Source organism: Neovison vison, chromosome 2 (assembly GCF_020171115.1).
Source record: "Neovison vison isolate M4711 chromosome 2, ASM_NN_V1, whole genome shotgun sequence".
Classification (NCBI taxonomy): Eukaryota; Metazoa; Chordata; class Mammalia; order Carnivora; family Mustelidae; genus Neogale; species Neogale vison.
In genome coordinates, this window is record NC_058092.1 from 35936767 (window position 1) to 35958894 (window position 22128).

The 22128-nt window shown below is 44.3% G+C and overlaps 1 protein-coding gene across 2 annotated transcripts in view; it reads left to right on the forward strand.

The window, feature by feature from the left end:
* The first annotated feature begins 2107 nt into the window (after positions 1–2107).
* The window catches only part of LOC122899907 (nuclear autoantigenic sperm protein), a 44442-nt gene continuing 24421 nt past the window's right edge, over positions 2108–22128 (forward strand). Inside the window, exon 1 of one of the 2 annotated variants that reach the window (XM_044238118.1) lies at positions 2108–2281. In XM_044238118.1, coding sequence (XP_044094053.1) covers positions 2223–2281 — 59 coding nt within the window. In that variant the 5' untranslated portion in view covers positions 2108–2222. The remainder of the gene's footprint in view (positions 2282–22128) is intronic. The other variant, XM_044238119.1, reaches the window with a different exon arrangement.

Sequence of the window (22128 nt, forward strand, 5' to 3'; positions counted from 1 at the left end):
GAGAGCATAAGCAGGGGGAGCAGAAGAGAAAGGGGCAGGCTCCCTACTGAGGGGGAGCTCTCCTCCAGGCTTGATCCCCGGATCCCAGAATCACAAGCCCAGCCAAAGGCAGATGCCTAACCACTGAGACACTAGGTGCTCCTAATATCTATTTTATTTTATTTTTATTTTAAGATTTTATTTATTTGAGAGAGTATATGCATGAGTGGGGTGGAGGGGGCTGGAAAGGGGCAGAGGGACAGGGAGAAGCAGGCTTCCGGCTGAGCAGGGTGTCCTATTTCAGGCTTAATCCCACGACCCTGGATCATGACCCAAACTGAAGGCAGACACTTAACAGACTAAGATACCCAGGTGCCCCCTAATATCTATTTTGAACTTGATTTTTTGTACAGGAACTTTGAGTTCCTCAAAGCCAGAGTGCATGTGTTTTGTCCTTGAAGCCTAGTGCAAAGCCTTTCATATCATAGTTGCTCTGTGAATATTAGTTTAACATATGAGTGGATCACACAAGGCACTAGACTGGATTTCTCTGGCCCTCGCTCTGCCTGCAAGGACTCTGAAGAGATCTCCCCCTCCCCACAACCCTCCAGTCAATCCCTCCAGTCACCGTGTTCTCAGACAGTTATAGCCATTTAATGACTGCTTCACTTGAGCAAGGTACAGTGCTGATTGTTGAAACAAGCATTTCCTCTAACTCTCACAATATCCTTGATGGGTGAATACTAATATTGTCCTCATTTTACATCAATTTTTTAAAAAAAATTTTTATTTATTTATTTGACAGAGAGAGATCACAAGTAGGCAGAGAGTTGGGGAAGCAGGCTTCCTATTGAGCAGAGAGCCGGATGTGGGGCTGGATCCCAGGAGCCTAGGATCATGATCTGAGCCGAAGGCAGAGCCACCCAGGCGCCCCAATTTTAAAAGATTACATGATTTGGCTGAGGTCACCCAGCTAATAATGGGAACCCCAGGTCTGTTTGCTACCAGAGAATTGGTATTTCCAAGTCCAGCTCTATGCCCCCCAGATTTCAAGTTGTCTGACACTTTACATACTGGAGGTAGATTTCTTTGTAGGGAAGTCTTTCCCAGGGTATCAAACCTGGACAGAAATAAAATCCCCGTTGATCACTGTAGGGAAGGCCAGGCTGGAAGGTGATGGATGATACTCCAGGTGTGAGAAAGTGCAGCCACTCCAGCCAGTCATCCTCCACTCTGCCAGTTGCAGGAAATGAGGCACTCTGCTTTCCATAGCCGACTTGTCTTCCAACTTTCTGAACAAGTTACACCTTCCTGAATCTTGGTTTCTATTTCTACCAAATGGGGCTGATAATCCAGATCTCACAAATAGCGTTGATAATATTAAATAAAACCGCCAACAGTTTTAAAGTGTCTAAGCACGGTACTCCGGCACACAGGGGAAAACGACAAACGGTAGCTCTGAATGGAGGAAAAGAGCTGGGAGCACTAAACCAGCGGGATCTGGAGTCTGGGTAGGGCCTAAGAGGATGGCGTCAGCGGATTGGGCCAGCCGAAGGGGGCGGGCCCAGAGGGGAGGAGCCAGCGTCCCGCCGCACTACTGACTTTGAATCAAGCGCCGTAAGTTTCGGCGGTAGCCAATCCTAGGATAGCATTTTCTTGCGTCAACTGTTGCTGAGGCTCAGAGCCACAAGTCTCTCACCGAAATCAGTTCTAGCCGTTGCTGCTGTACCCGTGCTCGGTTCTTACGTGTCTATCCGTTAGGACTGAGAGGACGGGTAGAAAGTTTTGGTCATCTCCCTGAAAATCAGGGCAGGAAAGAGATCCTCGGCTACACGGTCCAAACATGCAGAGCAGCACCAGCTTCCCCTTATGTGCAAGCCGCTGGCCGACGCCCAGTCAGGAGTTGTAGTACCAAGATTCCAGTTCTTATGCAACTTTTAGAGAAGCAGGAAGTTGCTTTTTGGGGGGAAAGCGGGTCAGGGAGGGAAGGTACCCCGCAGATAGAGACGGCGAGAGCGAGAGTGTCCTTGGACTGGACTGTGGAAGTCCTGGCCCTTTAAACTGATGGGGGAGGATCCGGAAGTGGATGGGCGGGGCAAAGGGCTCTGGTTTATAAAGGGGCCCAGCCGCGCGGGGTCTCCAATCTGCCATTTTCTGTCCCTGAATAGGTCTCTGGCGTCCCAAATTCCCTGTTTTCCTCACAGACTCTATTCCGCCCGTTGGTCCACCACCTCAGGGGAACGATGGCCGCAGAGTCCACAGCCACTGCCGCCATCGCTGCGGAGCTGGTTTCCGCCGACAAGTAAGCGGGACCGTGGAGAGGTTGAGGCACTGGCCAGTCCACGGGGAGGGGGTGGTGGACTGGGGCTCCCCGGGAGGGACGGACCCGTGAGAGGAAGGACTTGCTTCCCACCGAGCAGCCGTCGCAGTTCGGGGAGGCCCGGGCTGTAGAAACCCACCCTTTGCAGAGAATCTCGCGCATTAGCAGTAACACTAGTTGGCTGGCGCCCCCTGCCCCGCTTTTCGCGGCCGCCATCTTGCCGGGGGCAGCGGCGGCTGCTCCATCGTCTGCCCCTCTCCTTCCTCCCCCGGCCCGGGGCTATCGGGGAGGAGGCGGGGCCACAGGGCTCCTGTCTGTCTTCTTTATGTCTGTGCTGTCCCCGCACTCCTGGCTCGCGCATCCAGTAGTGTCCCTAAACAACCCGGGAAAATAACTAACAGATTTGGCGCCAAAAAAAAAAAAAAAAAAAAAACCACCAAAAAAACCACCCCACGGGGGGGGAAAAAACCACCCTTGCACGAGGTGGAAGGCTGGCCTGGTGGGCTCGGGAGGGGGCGGGGTCTTCAGGGGGCGGGGCCACGCGCGCTAGGGTTAGCTTTCCTCCGCTGGCTGGGGAGCAGGGGGCGGGGTCCTGAGGAGGCGGGAAAACTCCATTGTTTGGGGCTGTGCGGTTCGCCCAGATTATCCAACTTCCGCGGTGTGGCGTGGTGAAGCTTGTTTGCTACCGTCTCCTCGCCCATCTCCTGCCCCCCTCCTCTCAGCTATCATCGTTCTTAGGCCTCTGGTGGAGAGCATAGTGACTCTTTAGGCCTAGGGAGTGCTGGCGAGAAACTTGGCTGCTTCGGTGGGATGCTTTGCGTCCCACCTAGATACTAGGTGGGACGCAAAGCATCTTCACCTAGCGCTGCGTGGAACTCCTTACTTCAGTCAGTGTTTGGTTGCTGGGTGAATGGGCGGTTGTATGCACGAAATGTATTAGGTGGTCTGGGTAGAAACGATTGCCTTGAAAGCGTTACAGTGTTTGTCAGACAAGGTATTTCTTGAACAGTGAAAGGGGACACTCGGTTAATTAGAGGAAGCAAGTGCCGTTTCCATCTGGTGGGTCTAAATTCCCAATCATCCCTTGATTTTAAGAGCCTGGTTTTATTTTTTCCCTTACACACCTTAGAAGTTCGCTTCTTCCACTATAGAGAGGTTGCTGTGAGGTTTTATTAGTTTATAGACTTAGACTCTGATGGTGTTGGTACATTCCAAGTTACTAGAGATTTACTTATCTCTACGCTGCCTACCACTTGGTTCGTTTTCCTTCACGTTTAGCAGTGGTCAAACTACCCTCAGGATCACGTGGGAACTTAGAGAAAATACAATTTTAGTTTCAAGCTCCGTTTTTGGCTTCCTCATTCATTGGTTTGATAGGACAGGAGTAGCTTTTGCTTTGTGAGTCATGTGGTATCCCCCCCCCCCCGGCTTTTTTTAAAACAAGGAACTCCTTACTTGAGACTGATGCTCAGGAGACCATTTTATGGTGTGCTGGACAACTCTAGCAGTCGTTCCATTTAGAGATCCTTGCCCTCTCAGCCCTTAAAAGTATTAAGGGTTTGGTTTGGTTTTGAGATAAAATTATGCAGCCAGTATGAATTGCAGATATTCAGATGTTACCTGTGTATAGCTAAAGTTAAGTTAGTGGTGAGCTAGTCTCCAGCTTCCTGGCAGGTCATACACTGAGAAAGTACTCATATGCCTCCAGAAGGGAAAATAAACTATTAAGTTCCAGCCATGAGTTGCAAACTAAAATCTACCAATTGTGTGTATTAAGTGCTTTTTTGAATATTTTTACTTGATCCACATGAGTTTGCTGTGAAGTAGTTAACTTCCTTTTATAGGTAAGAAGAATCAAGATTAGAGTGGTGAAATAATTTCCCAAGTCATAAGTGGCACAGTCTGGGTTAAACCCCAGCATTTAATTTTTATAATTTCATTACCCATGAAAAAGCTTACTTTGAGAGTAAATTACATGAAAACCTAATTAGCTAGTCTGAGGGAATGGTAAAGATGGCATTTCTCATTTTAAATTTAATTCTAGTTAATATGTAAAATGAATTAAAATGAATCTCAAGTAAGTTAATGGGGTATTCAGAGGTAAAGCGTCTAAAATGACTTCTTGGGGCGTCCGGGTGGCTGAGTTCTCAATCGTCTGCCTTGGCTCAGGTCATGATCTCAGGGTCCTGGGATTGAGCCCCGCATGGGGCTCCCTGCTCAGCGGGAGGCCTGCTTCTCCCTCTCCCACTCTCTCTGCTTGTATTCCCTCTTTCGCTGTCTCTCTGTCAAATAAATAAATAAACAAATAAATAAAGTTGGGGAAGGAGAAGACTTTTTTAGGGGCACCTGGGTGGCTCAGTTAATTAGGCATCTGCCTTCGGCTCAGGCCATGGTCCTGGTGTCCTGGGATTGAGTCACTCATAAGGCTGCCCTTTCTGTGGAGAGCCTGTTTCTCACTTTCCCTCTGCCTGTGCTCACTCACTCACGTGCTCTCTCAAATAAGTAAAATCTTAAAAGAAAAGAGAAAATAAATGGCTTGTTTAGGGCACCTGGGTGGCTCAGTCAGTTAAGTATCTGCCTTGAGCACACTTGATGATCCTAGATTCTTGGGGTCAGGTCCATCATCCAGCTCCCTGCTCAATGGGGAGTCTGCCTCTGCCTCTCCGGCTGCTCCTCTCCGGCTGCCCCTCTCCCACTGCTCATGTGTGCACAGTCTCTCAAATAAAATCTTACTATTAGTATTTTCTTTTACAGTTTTTTAAAAAGACATCTTTTTAAAATATATTTTTATTTATTTATTTATTTTTAAAAAAAGATTTTATTTTATTTATTTATTTCTCAGACAGAGATCACAAGCAGGCAGAGAGGCCGGCAGAGAGAGAGAGAGGGAAGCAGGCAGAGAGCCTAATGTGGGGCTTGATCCCAGGACCCTGAGATCACGACCTGAGCCGAAGGCAGAGGCTTTAACCCACTGAGCCACCCAGGCACCCCCAAGACCTCTTTTTTTAAAAGATTTTATTTGACAGACAGCGAGAGAGGGAACACAAGCAGGGGGAGTGGTAGAGGGAGAAGTAAGCTTCCTGCTGAGTAGGGAGCCGGATGCGGGGCTCAACCCCAGGATCCCTGGGATCATGACCTGAGCCGAAGGCAGAGGCTTTAACCCACTGAGCCACCGAGACGCCCCTAGCTCAGTAATCTTTAAGTTCTGGGTTTGTCATTTCTATTTCCACAAGTGGTTTGTTTCCTCTGTGTTGGTGTATAGAGGTTATGTCAGTGCTTAGTATTTTGGTGTTTAAAATAAGATTAGAGAACGTCTTGTGAGTTAGCGCCATGGATTTTTTTTTTTTTTTTAAGATTTTATTTATTTATTTGACAGAGATCACAGGCAGAGAGGCAGGCAGAGAGAGAGGAGGAAGCAGGCTCCCTGCTGAGCAGAGAGCCTGATGCAGGGCTTGATCCTAGGACCCTGAAATCATGACCTGAGCCAAAGGCAGAGGCTTAACCCACTGAACCACCCAGGCGCCCCTGCTCCATGGATTTATGATGAATTAATGTTGTAATTATTTGTTTGAAAGATTTAGTTAGAATACCTGAGTACCTATTTTTCAGTGGGGTGGAGAAGTAAAGATAGGTATTCCAGCTCAGATGTGTAAGTGGGAGAAGAGTCCCTCTGGTGGATCTGGGGGGGAAAGCAATAAAAAAACTATTAGATTGTTTTAGTTGAATTGTTATTTGGTAATGTCAGGGTGCTTTTTTGAGGTCAGAATGAAAAATAAGTGGACTAAATGTTGAAATTATTTCTCAATAAGAGGAGTATGACCTTGTACTTTTTTATTTAGTTGAGAGAGAGTGCACCCACGAGTGGGGAGGAGGGGTAGAGGGAGAAGGAGTGGGAGAAGCAGACTCTGCTGAGTGGACCCCCACAAGGGGCTCCATCCATGAACATGGATATCAGGACCTGAGCTGAAGTCAGATAATTAACTGACTGAGCCACCCAGGCACTCCTGACCTTGTACTCTTAAGACAATTAATTCATCATCATATCCCATTAACCTTGGTAATGCTAATTATATACATGTCCAAGAGCATTCTTCACTACCACTTTAAAGAATGAGGTCCACTCAATTTAAGAAGCAAAACAATTGGACACAGAGAAGGACAAATCAAAACACAGACTCTTAACTATAGAGAACAAGCTAATGGTTACCAGGGGGAAGGTGGGTGGGTTGATGGGTGAAATAGATGAAGAGGATTAAAGGTGCAGTTATCGTGGGCACCTGGCTGGCTCAGTTATAGACCTTGGGACTCTTGGTCTTGGGGTTGTGAGTTCAAACCCCATGCTGGGCCTGGAGCCAACTTAAAAAAAGTACATTTACCATGATGAGGACTAATCTATGTATAGAATTGTTGAGTCAGGGTGCCTGGGTGGCTCATTGAGTCAGGGTGCCTGGGTGGCTCATTCATTAAGTGTCTGCCTTCAGCTCAGGTCATGATCCCAGGGTCCTGGGATGGAACCCCTCATTGGTGGGAAGCCTGCTTCTCCCTCTCCCACTCCCTCTGCTTGTGTTCCCTCTCTCACTGTGTCTCACTCTGTCAAGTAAATAAATAAAATCTTAAAAAAAAAAAAAAGAATTGTTGAATCGCTATTACACACTTGAAACTAATACAACATAGATACATATTAACTAGAATTAAATTTAAAATTTATTTTTATTATTATTATTATTTTTTAGAATTAAGATTTTTAAAAATAAATAAAATATGGGCACCTGGGTAGCTTGGTCAGTTGAGTGTCTGATTCTCGGTTTTGGCTCAGGTCATGATCTCCGGTTCATGAGATGAGCACTGCATGGGGTTCTGTACTAGTGGGGAGTCTGCTTATGTCTTTCTCTCCTGCCTCTCCCCCTGCTGGCATGTCCTCTTTCTCTCTCTGTCTCAGTCTCTTTGTCTCTCTCTTCAATAAATAAATCTTTTTTTTTTTTTTAAGATTTTTTTTCCATTTATTTGACAGAGAGAGAGAGAGAGATCACAAGTAGGCAGAGCAGCAGGCAGAGAAAGAAGGGGAAGTGGGTGCAGAGAGCCTTCTTGGTAGGGCTCGAACCCAGGACCCCAAGCTCATGACCTAAGCCGAAGGTAGATGCTTAACCTACTGAGCCACTTAGGCGCCCCTTCAATAAATAAATCTTAAAAAAAAAAAAGTAAATAAAATTTTAAATGAGGTCCACCCTAAAGACTACACACCCAAAAAGCTGTTAGAACTAATGAATGAATTCTGCAGTTTTGTTTGTTTAAGGTTTTATTTTTTATATAATCTCTACGTGCAACATTGGGCTGGAATGGAAGACCCTGAGGTCAAGAGTTGTATCCTCTAGTCACTGAGCCAGCCAGGTTCCTTACAAAGTTTTAAGTTACTAAAACTTTGCATTTTGGGGAAGGTACCTGGCTCAGTCAGTGGAGCATGTGACTATTGATCTCAGGGTTGAGTTTGAGACCCATGTTGGGTGTATAGATTACTTAAAAATCTTAAAATCAGTTTTTTTTTTTTTATTTTTATTTTTTTAAAGATTTTTATTTATTTATTTGACAGAGAGAGATCACAAGCAGGCATAGAAGCAGGCAGAGAGAGAGAGAGAGAGGAGGAAGCAGGCTCCCTGCCGAGCAGAGAGCCCGATGCGGGACTTGATCCCAGGACCCTGAGATCATGACCTGAGCCGAAGGCAGCGGCTTAACCCACTGAGCCACCCAGGTGCCCGAAATCAGTTCTGTTTTTATACAAGAATAACATTCTGAGAAGGAAACGATGCCATTTAAAATAGAATCAAAGAGTTGTATACTAGGTATAAGCCCAACCAAGGAGTGAAAAACTTCTACAAACTTTTTAAAGACTTATTTGAGAGATAGTTTGAGCCTGGGTGCATGAGAGTAGGGGGAGGGACAGAGGAAGAGAATCCTCAAGCAGACTACCACCAAGCATGGAGCCCAACACAGGGCTCCATCTCATAACCCATGAAATTGTGACCTGAGCCAAAACCAAGAGTCAGAGGCCCAACTGACTGAGCCACTTATGCGCCCCTTGAACGGACTTTTGTAGTAAAAACTATAAAACATGGCTGAAAAATTCAAGAAGATACAAATAAATGGAAAGACTTGCCCTGTTTTGGGTTGGAATGCTTAATATTAAGGTGTCCTGGAGTGCTTGGATGGCTCAGTTGTTTGGGTGTCTGACTCTTGGTTTCTCAGCTCAGGTGATAGTCTCCGGGTACTGAGATTGAACCCTGCATCTGGCTATGCTCTCAGCAAGGAGTTGCCTTGAGAGTCTCCCCCTCTCCTTCCACCCCTCCCCTTGCACAAGCACACTCTAGATCTATCTATATGACAGAGAAGTACAAGCAGGCAGAGGGAGAGGGAGAAGTAGGCTCCCCATGGTGCAGGGAGTCTGATGCAGGATTCTGATCCCAGGACCCTGGGGTCATGAACTGAGTCACCCAGGTGTCTTCCCTCTTTTAAAAGATTTTATTTATTTACAAATTTATTGTTTATATAAATAAAAATCTTTAAAAAATGTTCATATTTATAGATTCCACACAATCTATATCAAAATTTCAATGGTATTTTTGCAGATACAGTAGTTTCATCCTACAATTTATAAGGAATCTCAAGGGATCCCAAAAAGCCATAGCAGTTTTTAAAAAAGAGCAGAGTTGGAGAGCCCACTTCTGATCTCACAACATTACAAAGCTACAATAATGAGAGCTGTGGTAACTGACATAAAGACAGACAAATAGACCAATGAACAGAATAGAAAGTCCTGAAATAAATCCTCACGTAGGGTCAAATGATCTTTGACAAAGATGCCAAGACCACTTTATGAGGAAAGAATAGTCTCTTCAACAAATGGTGTTGGGAAAACTGGATGTGCTGATGCGGAAGAATGAAGTTGGACCCTTATCTTACACCATATACGAAACTGGGCTGAAAATGGATTAAACACCTAAATGTAAGGCCTGAAACCAAAATTCCTGAGGGAAAGCTTAGATAAAAGCTCTGTGATATTGGACTTGGTCTTGGATAGGGTACCAAAAGCACAGACAACAAAAGAAAAATAGACAAGTTTATGACTACATAAAACTTTTAAAAACTTTCATTTTTAAAGGTATATTTATTGAGAGAGTGTGGTGGTGGGGGGTGGAGAGCGGCAGATGGAGAGAGAGATTCTGAAGTAGACTGCCTGCTGAGTGGGGAGTCTGTTGAGGGTCTCAGTCTGGGACCCCAAGATCATGACCTGAGTCAGCCACTCAACAGACTGAGTCACCCACATGCTCCAGAAGTTAGGTCTTAATTATTCAAAAGTATTTAATTGATTGTAATTAATTGATTGCTTTTTAAATTTGATATTTAAAAAAATTTTTTTTTAAGATTTTATTTATTTAACAGAGAGGACTAGTGAGCACTGGCCTGGGAAGTGGCAGGGAGAGGGAGAAGCAGACTCCTTGCTGAGCAGGAAGCCAGATGCGGGGCTTAATCCCAGAATCCTGGGATCAAGACCTGAGCAAAAGGCAGATGCTCAACCAACTCAGCTACCCAGGCACCCCCTAGTTTGTTTGTTTGTTTGTTTGTTTTAAGAATAATTATTTAAAAGTATGAGGCAAGTCATTAAATTAAATTAAATTAATTTTTTTAAAAGATTTTATTTATTTGAAAGACAGAGAAGGAACACAGGGGGAGTAGGAGGGAGAAACAGGCTTTCTGCTGAGCCTGGAGCCTGATGTGGGGCTTGATCTGGGATCATGACCTGAGTCGAAGGCAGATGGTTAACAACTGAGCCACCCCAAGTGCCCCAAGTCATTAAATTTAAAACAAAAATTATCTTTTTTTCAGTACATTTTGTTGAAGTAGAACACACTACAAAAAGTCCACAAATGGAAAACGTATAGCTAAGTGAGATTTCACAAGGGAAAATTTGAAACATAATGCTATGGGGGCGCTTGGATAGCTCAGTGGGTTAAAGCCTCTGCCTTTGGCTCAGGTCAGGATCCCAGGGCCCTTGAATCAAGTCCCGAATCCGGCTCTCTGCTCAGCGGGGAGCCTGCTTCCTGATTGTGCCCCCCACCCCACCTCTCTGCCTACTTGTGATCTCTGTCAAATAAAATCTTAGAAAAAAAACACAACAAACCCACTATGGAACCTGACCCCTCCCCCCCAATCAAATTCCTCCTTTCAAAGGTAGCTCTTCTGACTTCCAACATAATAGGTTAGTTTTGTCAGTTTTTGAACTTTATAAATTGAATTATGCACTGTGTAGTGATATCTAGTTGCTTATACTCAACATTATGAGAATCATACACATTACATACTCTTTTAGTGATTTCTTTGTGCTATATAGTGCTCCACTGTATGAATATACTGTACTTTTTATCCATTCTATCAGGTGGACATTGAGTTTATATTTATTTGTAAGGGTAAATTAAAACTTAGTAGGGAGGATGATAAATGATAAATATAATTAGGTACCTGGAAAACTATTATGTTTCTGGTTGACACTGTGGGCCTTGGTTTCCTGTTCCTTCCTTCCTTTCTTTCTTTTTTTTTTTTTTTTAAGACTTTTATTTATTTGACAGAGAAATCACAAGTAGGCAGAGAGAGAGAGGGAAGCAGGCTCCTGGCTGAGCAGAGGGCCCCATGTGGGGCTTGATCCCAAGATCCTGAGATCGTGACCTAGGCCTAAGGCAGAGGCCCAACCCACTGAGCTACTGGGGATTCTGGTTTCCTGTTTCTTGTGGTGGTGGTAGTAGAGGAGATTCTACAAGTTAATGAAGACTTTTTTTTTTTTAAGATTTTATTTATTTGACAGATCAGAGGTAGGCAGAGAGGCAGGCAGAGAGAGAGGAGGAAGCAGGCTCCCTGCTGAGCGACCCAGGCGCCCCAAGACTTTTTTTTTTTTACGCTTTTATTCATTTGACAGAGAAGAGTGGAGCACAGCAAGGGGAGCTGCACGCAGAGGTGGAGGGAAAGGGAGAAGCAGACTCCCGGCTGATCAGGGATCCCGAAGCCCGGCTTAGTCCCAGGCTCCTGGGATCATGACCTGAGCATAAGGCAGACCTTTAACAGACTGAGCCACCCAGGTGTCCCTGGTCATTTTTTTTTTTTTAAAGATTTTATTTATTTATTTGAGAGAGAGAAATCACAAGTAGATGGAGAGGCAGGCAGAGAGAGAGGGAAGCAGGCTCCCCGCCGAGCAGAGAGCCCGATGCGGGCCTCGATCCCAGGACCCTGAGATCATGACCTGAGCCGAAGGCAGCAGCTTAACCCACTGAGCCACCCAGGCGCCCTCCCTGGTCATTCTTTAAGGAGAATTTTGTGAAGCACTTTTCTTGTCTCCCAGGTCATAAGTGTATTTCCTCTATATTTACTGAACATTTATTTTGGTTACTAGAGGTACCACATTTAAGGAGACAGAGGAGGTCCCTTTTCTCAGATGAAGCTTCCATTACTTGGTATAGACTATAAATACGTAGATTAGAGAATGTTAGTGATAAAATAATGTACAGATGCTTATCTTAATTTACCCATTTTTAAGGTGATAGTAACTGGATGATTAATTTAGTTTGCATGGTCAAGGATTCACTCCATGATATGTGAGTGACAAGGGACCAGCTATATGAAGATTCTATCTAGCATGGAAACTTTATTCATAGAAATAAAGATAACAGAAAATAGGGGTACACATGCAGACAGGTTGGTAGTTTTGGTGTGGTGAAAGAAGGCCTGGGACGCCTGGGTGGCGCAGTTGGTTAAACGACTGCCTCCGGCTCAGGGCGTGATCCTGGAGTCCCGGGATCGAGTCCCACATCGGGCTCCCAGCTCCATGGGGAGTCTGCTTCGCTCTCTGACCTTCTCCTCGCTCATTCTCTCTCTCACTGTCTCTCTCTCTCAAATAAATTAAAAAAAAAAAAAAAAGAAGGCCTAATTGTTTCTGTTCCATGAAGCGTGAAGCAAGGTCTGGTTAGAAGTAAGGGAGAGGACTGTAGTAGGTGTAGGAGATTTGAAGAAGAAATAGTCACTTTGGAGAGATTGAAAAAATATTCATGAAGAAAAAATTCTACAGGATGTGTGGTAGGATTGCCAGTGTTGTCCTTATGTTTGTGGCAAGAATTTAAAGTGAGGGTGCCTGGGGTGGCTCAGCCTCTGCCTTCAGCTCAGGTCATGATCCCAGGGTCTTGGGATTGAGCCCCGCATTGGGCTCTCTGCTCAGCAGGGAGCCTGCTTCCCTTCCTCTCTCTCTCTGCCTGCCTCTCTGCCTACTTGTGATCTCTGTCAAATAAATAAACAAAACCTTAAAAAAAAAATTCCTCATATCAGGGAGATGATAAAACATTAGGATTTTTAAGAATGGGATATAATTGACAGTTTCAGGGTACAATATAATGATCCAATATTTGTATATACTGTTAAATGATAGCAACAATAAGTCTAGATATGACTTTTTTTTTCCAGTTTAAACTAGGTCTTACAAAGTGGACAGTGTGTTTATTTTTTTTTATTTTTTTTTTTTTTAAAGATTTTATTTATTTATTTGTCAGAGAGAGATCACAAGTAGGCAGAGAGGCAGGCAGAGAGAGAGAGGAGGAAGCAGGCTCCCTGCTGAGCAGAGAGCCTGATGCGGGACTCGATCCCAGGACCCTGAGATCATGACCTGAGCCGAAGGCAGCGGCTTAATCCACTGAGCCACCCAGGCGCCCTGGACAGTGTGTTTAAAAGATTCCTGCTTAGGGGGCGCCTGGGTGGCTCAGTGGGTTAAGCCGCTGCCTTCCGCTCAGGTCATGATCTCAGGGTCCTGGGATCGAGTCCCGCATCGGGCTCTCTGCTCGGCAGGGAGCCTGCTTCCCTCTCTCTCTCTCTCTCTCTGCCTGCCTCTCAGTCTACTTGTGATTTCTCTCTGTCAAATAAAAAAAAATAAAATCTTTAAAAAAAAAAAAAAAGATTCCTGCTTAGAAATGGTGAATTGAAGATAATAATGCAAGCATAAACAAATAGCAGGAAAATAGCAGAATTGACACTTCCATTTATAGGTTGTATTCCTAGCTTTGTTAGACACATCAGGTAGTTAAAAACAATGGCTGTCAGTAGTAAACCCACTAGCAGATAACTGAAAATAAAAAATTTGTAAAAGATAATTTTTTTTTTTTTTAAGTAAGCTCTGTGCCCAGCATGGGGCCTGAACTCACCACCAGGAGAGTAGGAGCTGAGCCAGCCAGATGCCCTAAGATAAAAGTTGATATTTTAACAGTGAGAAAGTAACTGCTTTTCAAAAGAAACACGCAGTGGAGAAAACTTTTTAAAAACCAGTTATTTAGAAATGTTTCCATATATGATTTTATTTTATTTTTAAAGATTTTATTTATTTGACAGATCACAAGTAGGCAGAGAGGCAGGCAGAAAGAGAGGGGGAGAAGCAGGCTCCCTGCTGAGCAGAGAGCCCGATGTGGGGCTCAATCCTAGGACCCTGAGATCATGACCTGAGCTGAAGGCAGAGGGTTAGCCCACTGAGCCACCTAGGCGCCCCTCATATGTGATTTTATTGCTAAAATATTTATGTTAATAACTTTGGGAATGCTTGTTTTCCTTTTGAAATCTTTAAAAACTTGATTCAGTTTTCAGTTTGTACTAAAAAGAAATGTGAAGCTGGCCAGCAAACTACATGCACAGAAATGTTCACATCAGTTGTCATAATTGCCAAAAACTAGAAATGAGCCAAATGTTCATTAAAGTTGAAAAAAACAGATTAAAAAATAAAAGAATGTTTTCCATGTGCCCTCGTTTACCATGGTCAGTGCTTCTTATTGACATAGATCCAAATTTCTACCTGGTATAACTTTCTTTGTGCTTGGATTTCCTTTTTTCTTTCCCCTTATTTTTTTTTTTTTAAGAATTTATTTAACAGAGCACAAACAGGGAAGAAGGGGGAACAGCAGGCAGAGGGAGAAGCAGGGTCCCTACTGAGCAGGAAGTCTGGGATCATGACCTGAGTTTAAGTCAGACACTTAACAGACATAAGTGTCTCTTTTCTGCCTAGATTTCCTTTAACATTTTTTCTCATAATTGTGCATGGGTGGTAAGTCCTCTCTTTTGTATGAAAGAGGAGGTTTTATTTATTTATTTGTTTTTTAAAAGAATTTACTTATTTGACAGAGAAAGATCACAATTAGGCAGAGAGGCAGGCAGAGAGAGAGAGAGAGAGGAGGAAGCAGGCTCCCTGTGCCGTGGGGCTTGATCCCAGGACCCCGAGATCATGACCTGAGCCGAAGGCAGAGGCTTTAACCCACTGAGTCACCCAGGCGCCCCCATTCTTATATTTTTTACTATGATTATATAAGTATCATTTTCTTTTGCCTGATTTTATATCTTATTTCTTTTATTTTTTAAAGTAGGATTCATGCCCACCATGGGACTTGAACTCACCACCCTGAGATCAAGTCAGATCCTCTACTGACTGAGCCAGCCAGGCACCTCTGTGGTTGTTCCTCTGTCTCTGGTTTTTAGAACTTGACAAATACTTCAGTGTGTTTTTCATGTTTCTTTTGCTTGGGGTTTGTTGGTTTTTGGGTCTGTGGATTTATATTTCTCCTCAAAATTGGCAAGTTTTCTGCCATTGTTCATTTAAAAAAAATTTATTGTTGGGTGCCTGGGTGGCTCAGTCGGTTAAGCATCGGACTCTTGATTTCAGCTCAGGTCATGATCTCAGGTTTGTGAGATCGAGCCTGGCATTAGGCTCTGTGCTGAGCATGGAGTCTGAGATTCTCTCCTCCCTCTGGCCCTCCTACTCATGCTCTTTATCCGTCTTTCAAATAAATATTAAAATTTATTGTTTATTGTTTTTATGGTATTTGTTTTGTATTTGCCATCATTTCTCTTTTTAAAAGGTTTATATATTTGAGAGATAGTGAAAGAGAGCAAGAGCATGGGCAGGCAGGGAGAGAGAGAGAGGCATGGACTCCATGCTGAGCAGGGAGCCCGATGGCATGGTTCATTCCCAGGACCTTGGGATCATGACCTCAGCTGAAGGCAGACACTTAAGAGACTGATGGACTGAGCCACCCAGGTGCCCAAATTTTTTTTTTTTTTTAAGAGTTTATTTACTTATTTGAGAGAGAAGAGGAGGGAGCATGTGAGCACAAGTGGGGGGGGCAGTGAGGGAGAGAAGCAGACTCCCCACTGAGCAGGAGCCCAGTTTGGGGCCAGATCCCAGGACTTTGGGACCACAACTCGATCCCAGACACTTAAGCAGCTGAGCCACCCTGGTGCCTCTGCCATCATTTCTTTATTTTTTTATTTTTTAAAGATTTTATTTATTTTTTGACAGACAGAGATCACAAGTAGGCAGAGAGGCAGGCAGAGAGAGAGAGAGAGGAGGAAGCAGGCTCCCCGCTGAACAGAGAGCCCGATGTGGGACTCGATCCCGGGACCCCGAGATCATGACCTGAGCTGAAGGCAGCGGCTCAACCCACTGAGCCACCCAGGCGCCCCCATGCCATCATTTCTTTAATTAAACATTTTCTCTATTCCTTTAAATATTTTCTTTCCCCCCTATCCTTTCAGGGACCCCAGTCCACATGTATGTTAGTCTCCTTAGTGTTTAATAGTCATGAAGTTCTGTTTTTAAAAAATTTATTTTAGAGGTGCCTGGGTAGCTCAAGTCTGTAGGCATCTTCGGCTCAGGTCATGGTCCCAGAGTCCTGGGATTGAGCCCAGCATTGGGCTCCCTGCTTGGTGGGGAGCCTGCTTCTCCCTCTCCCTCTGCCTGCCGCTCTGCCTACTTGTGCTATCTCTGTCAAATAAATAAATAAACTTTTTAAAGAAATACTTTTTTTTTTTTTTTAAGATTTTATTTATTTATTTGAGAGAGAGCGAGACAGTGAGACTGCATGAGAGGGGAGGTCAGAGGAAGAAGCATTCTCCCCATGGAGCCAGAAGCCCCATGTGGGACTCCATCCCAGGACTCCAGGACCACGAACCAAGCCGCAGGCAGTTGCCCAACCAACTGAGCTACCCAGGCGCCCCCAAAAATACTTATTTTAGAGAGACAGGAGGGAAAGGACAGGGGGAGAGGGAGAACCTCAAGTAGACTCCACACTGAGTGTGGAGCCCGCTGTGGAGCTCAGTCTCACGACCCTGAGATCCCAACCTGAGTGGAAGTTAGGAGTCGGTTGCATTACTAACTGAGCCACCCACACACCCTGAAATTCAGACTTTTTTAAAAGTCTTTCTGTTTTCATTTTGGATAGTTTCCACTGCTGGCTTTATAAATTTCTAGTGATTGTCTTCTTCAAGTCTGATTGATCCTGTCAAGTGTATTTTTGTCTCCAGAAGTGTGATTTGAATCTTTACTTTTTAAAAAAATACCTTCTATTTTTCTCATACTCCTGCTTCTCTTTACATTCTTGAACATGTGGAGTACATTAAAAATGATTGTCTTAATATCATTGTCTGTCATCTGTGCCTTCCTGGGTGTATGTTTCTATTGATTACCTTTTTTCCCCACTATGGATTTTAATTCCCTGTTTCCTTGTCTGCCTGATCATTTTTTACTTACATAACTTATCAGACATTGTGAGGTTTGTTGCTGAGTGTTTTTTTTTTTTAATTCCTTTAAATATATTTTGATGTTGGGATGCAGTTACTTGGAAATAATTCAGTCCTGGGGGCGCCTGGGTGGCTCAGTGGGTTAAGGGCTCTGCCTTTGGCTCAGGTCATGGTCCCAGAGTCCTGGGATCGAGCCCCGCATTGGGCTTTCTTCTCTGCAGGGAGCCTGCTTCCCCCTCTCTCTCTGCCTGCCTCTCTGCCTACTTGTGATCTCTGTCTGTCGAATAAATAAATAAAATCTTTTTAAAAAAAGGATAATTCAGTCCTGGTGAGGATTGCTTTAAAGTTTTGTTAGGCAGGCCTGGAACTTAATTTTGTTACTAAATGGTATTTGCCTCATGTGGTACAGGTATTTCTACCCTGGCTTTTGGGAACATGAGTTATTCTAGACACTGTGTGATCTCTGAAGATTGTTTCATCTTTTCTAGTAACTCTTACCTAGGCCTCAATAGTTTTCTTATGTAGAAGGTGATCAGTAGTTAGCCAAGGACTGGAGGGAACCTTCTGTGGGTATCTGGAGCTTGCTGTCTTTTCTCCATTCTGTTCTGTAAATTCTAGCTACCTAGGCCTCTCCAAACCCCAGGCTCTCTCTCTTTTTTTTTTTTTTTTTTAAGATTTTATTTATTTATTTGACAGAGAGAGAGAGAGATCACAAGTCCGCAGAGAGGCAGGCAGAGAGAGAGGGAAGCAGGCTCCCGCTGAGCAGAGAGCCCGATGCAGGGCTCGATCCCAGAACCCTGGGATCACGACCTGAGCCGAAGGCAGAGGCTTTAACCCACTGAGCCACCCAGGTGCCCCAACCCCAGACTCTTATCTCAGTTCTGTGAAACAGACTCTTTTTGGGTTCCTCTGTACTGGTTACAAAATTCTCTAAGCAGTAAGTTGGGGACACTTAAACGGGGCTTATCTCATTTGTTTCCCTTTTCTCAGATAGATCAATGTCCTGTGTTACTAGCTGTTCAGTGTTTGAAAACTGGTGTTTCGTGTTCTTGGCCAGTTTTTTTTTTAGTTGTTTGAGGTGGGAGGGTGAATCTGGTACCTGTTAACTTCTGTCATGGCTTAAGTGAAATTTATATAGTATTGCTCCTCACCCCTCATCCATGTGGAGTATAAAACATTTTTGTGTTTTTGTTGCCACTGGAGTGCCTCAGTGTTTGTAGCATGTATATACAGCATTCATGTGTGTGGTTTTAGGGCTTATATTCTATTTAGACGTCTGTTACTACCACATTGCATGGTCCGTGGACTAGTATTGGTGGTAGACCAATACTGGTTTGTGAACTGTTTGTTACTGGTCTACAAAGAGATAAGAATAAAAATTTGGAGTAAGCATTATTTAATAAACTTTCATGGGGCACCTGGGTGTCTCAGTGGGTTAAGCCTTTGCCTTTGGCTCAGGTCATGATTTCGGGGTCCTGGGATCGAGCCCCCTGATCTGGGTCTCTGGTCATTGGGGAACCTGCTTCCCCTCTCTCTCTCTGCCTGCCTCTGCCTACTTGTGATCTCTGTCTGTCCAAAAAAAAAAAAAATCATCTGATGGGGTGCCTGACTGGCTCCATTGGTTGAGCATGTAACTCTTGATCTTAGGGGTTACGAGTTTGAGCCCCATGTTGGGTGTAGGGATTACTTAAAAAAAAAAAAAAAAAAAGCAAGGAGCAAATGATTGGTGGGGAAGAAAAAAAAGGGCACCTGGTTGGCTCAGTTGGTTAAGCAACTGCCTTCGCCTCAGGTCACGATGGCGTGGTTCTGGGATTGAGCCCTTGCTTCTCCCTCTCCCTTTGCCATTCCCCCTGCTTATGTGCTCTTGTTCTCTCTTTCAAATATATACATAAGATCTTTTTTTAAAAAATCAACTAAACTATTGTACGCTGGAAATAAAAAATCTGATCCTTCAATCATAGGTAATTTGAGAAACTTGTGTTAAATCTGACCAAAATAACCCCTTAGTGAAGCTATGTGAACATAACCGGCTATGCCTGAAAGTGTAGATAAGGATCCAAGGCCATCATTCTAGGTTTCTGTAAAGGTTATCTACTTTCTTACCTGCAAGCTAGAAGTATTGCCTTTTAAACTGTGCTTCATCCCTGTGGCTCTAGCTATGAGGTCTCTGGCTTATTTTCAACCCAGTTTTTTCCGCATTCCCCAGGGCTTTTCATCAGACTTGCTGACCAATATAATATTCACAAAAGAATTAGGAGTTGGAAGCAAAGATTTTGGATTCTGCTGAAAGTAAATGACAACTTAAAAAAGTTTTTTTGTCTTTAAACCATGTCCTAAGAATTAGACTCCAATACAGTTAATCCTCACCTGTCATTTAATCTCTCCTGCCTTTCTCTGTGCTTCTAAACAAACTGTTCCCTCTGCTTTTTTTTTTTTTTTCAGGTTTTTTTTCTTTAAGATTTTATTTATTTATTTGATAGGCAGAGATCACAAGTAGGCAGAAAGGCAGGCAGAGAGAGAGGAGGAAGCAGGCTCCCCGCTGAGCAGAGAGCCCGATGTGGGGTTCCGTTCCAGAACCCTGGGATCATGACCTGAGCCGAAGGCAGAGGCTTTAACCCACTGAGCCACCCAGGCACCCCTAAGTTTGTTTATTATTTATTTATTTATTTATTTGACACAGAGAGAGATCACAAGTAGGCAGAGAGGCAGGCAGAGAGAGAGGGGAGGAAGCAGGCTCCCCGCTGAGCAGAGAGCCCGATGCGGGGACTCAATCCCAGGACCCTGAGATCATGACCTGAGCCGAAGGCAGCGGCTTAACCCACTGAGACACCCAGGTGCCCCCTAAGTTTATTTTCTTAAGTGATCTCTACTCTCAAGGTGGGGCTTGAACTCATGAGCCCTGAGATCAAGAGTCCCTTGCTCTACAGACTGAGGCAGCCAGATGCCCACCCCCGTCCCCTCTACTTTTTTAACTGTTTGGTTGGAGACTGTCTCCAGTGTGCACAGTAGGTACTAAAATTAAAATGTCTATTAGATTTAAATATTGAATTGAATTAGCTATTTTTTTTAGAGAATTTTATTTATTTGTCAGAGCACAAGCAGGGGGAGCAGCAGGCAGAGCAGGCAGAGGGAGAAGCAGGCTTCCTGCTGAATGAGGAGCCGGATGTGTGACTCCATCCCAGGACCCCAGGACCCTGGGACCCCTGGGATCATGACCCATGCATCCCAGGAATAAGCTATTTTTTCATTGATCATTTGTTTTCGTCCATATTGCATGTGTTACTCAGCTCTCTTCATAAATTTGTTATAGCTTAATCAACTGAGCACCCAGGTGCCCCTAAATTTGTTAAGAGCTAAACAAGAAGAAAGTCCAGCTGTAGGAAACTAATAGACTCCATTTTTTTTAACCAGATTATTTATTTTATTATTATTTTTATTATTTTTTAAAGATTTTTATTTATTTATTGGTTAGAGACAGAGAGAGAGAGCGAGAGCGAGCATGCACAGGCAGACAAAGAGGCAGGCAGAGGCAGAGGGAGAAGCAGGCTCCCTGCCGAGCAAGGAGTGCGATGCGGGACTCGATCCCAGGACCCCAGGACCACGACCCGAGCCGAAGGCAGCTGTTCAACCAACTGAGCCACCCAGGCATCCCTAACCAGATCATTTAAAAAAACTAACATACAATGTATTATTTGTTCCAGGGGTACAGGTCTGTGATTCATCAGCCTTACACAATTCACTGCTCACCATAGCACATACCCTCCCCAGTGTCCATCACCCAGCCACCCCATCCCTCCCATCCCCCTCCACTCCAGCAACCCTCAGTTTGTTTCCTGAGTTTGTCTCTTATGGTTTGTCTCCCTCTCTGGTTTTGTAATAAATTCCATTCTGTTTGTGTTGTTTTTAACCTTTTGGAGAGTTTTCAATAATTGTCTACTTAGGGGAGCCCTTCTTTCTTCTATAGCTTCTATTCTCATACTTCTAGTTTTCTTGCAGTATGTATTCCAATTCTGAGTAATACTAGGAAGGTTGCCTCTTTTCCCAGTGTACTTTTCTCCATTTCACCAGTTTTGTTTCTTTAAGTAGGCTTTGTGCCCATTGTGGAGCCCATTGCAGAGCTTGAACTCAAAACCCTGAGATCCAGACCTGAGCTGAAATTAAGAGTCAGACACTTAACTAGCTAGGCCACTCAGGTGCCCCTCTCCATTTCATTAGTTAACAGCATTCTCAGCTTCTCAGCTTTCATTTGAGATCTGGCGTGCTTTAGGGGTACATTTTTAAATGATATATGTTCTTATCTGGGTAATACTTTTGTGATATATGTTAAAAGTGATGATAGGGCAGATAAAAATCCCAGGGATTGATTGATTGATTGATTGATTGATTTGTCAGAGAGAGAGAGAGCACGAGCAGGCAGAATGGCAGGCAAAGGCAGCGAGAGAAGCTGGCTCCCCGATGAGTAAGAAGCCCAACTCGGACTTGATCCCAAGAACCTGGATCTGAGCTGAGGGCAGCAGCTTAACTGATTAAGCCATCCCAAGGATTTTTTTTTAATTAACATATTTGTTTCAGGGGTACAGGTGTGTGATTCATCAGTCTTACACAATTCACAACGCTCACCATAGCACATACCTTCCCCAGTGTCCATTGCCGAGCCACCACATCCCTCCGACCCCCTTCCACTCCAGCAACCATCAGTTTGTTTCCTGAGATTGAGTCTCTTATGGTTTGTCTCCCTCTCTGGTTTTGTCTTGTTTCATTTTCCCCTCCCTTCCCCTATGGTCCTCTGTCTTGTTTCTCAAATTCCTCATATCAGTGAGATCATATGATATTTGTCTCTCTCTGATTAAGGATTTTTTTTTAAAGATTTTATTTATTTGCCAGAGATCACAACTAGGGAGAGAGGCAGGCAGAGAGAGAGGGGAAAGCAGGCTCCCTGCTGAGCAGAGAGCCCGATGCAGGCCTTGATCCCAGGACCCTGGGACCCAAGCCGAAGGCAGAGGCTTTAACCCACTGAGCCACCCAGACACTCTGATTAAGGTGTTTTTTTTTTTTTTTTTAAGATTTTACTTACTCATTTGAGAGAGAGTGAGAGGACAAGTGTGAGGCAGAGGGAGAAGCAGACTCCTTGCCAAACAGAGAGCCCCACTGGGTCTCTATTTGAGGACCGTGAGATAATGACCTGAGAGGGAGACAGAGGGAGAGGAAGAAGCAGACTCCCCGCCGAGCGTAGAGCCCCCCAAAACGCC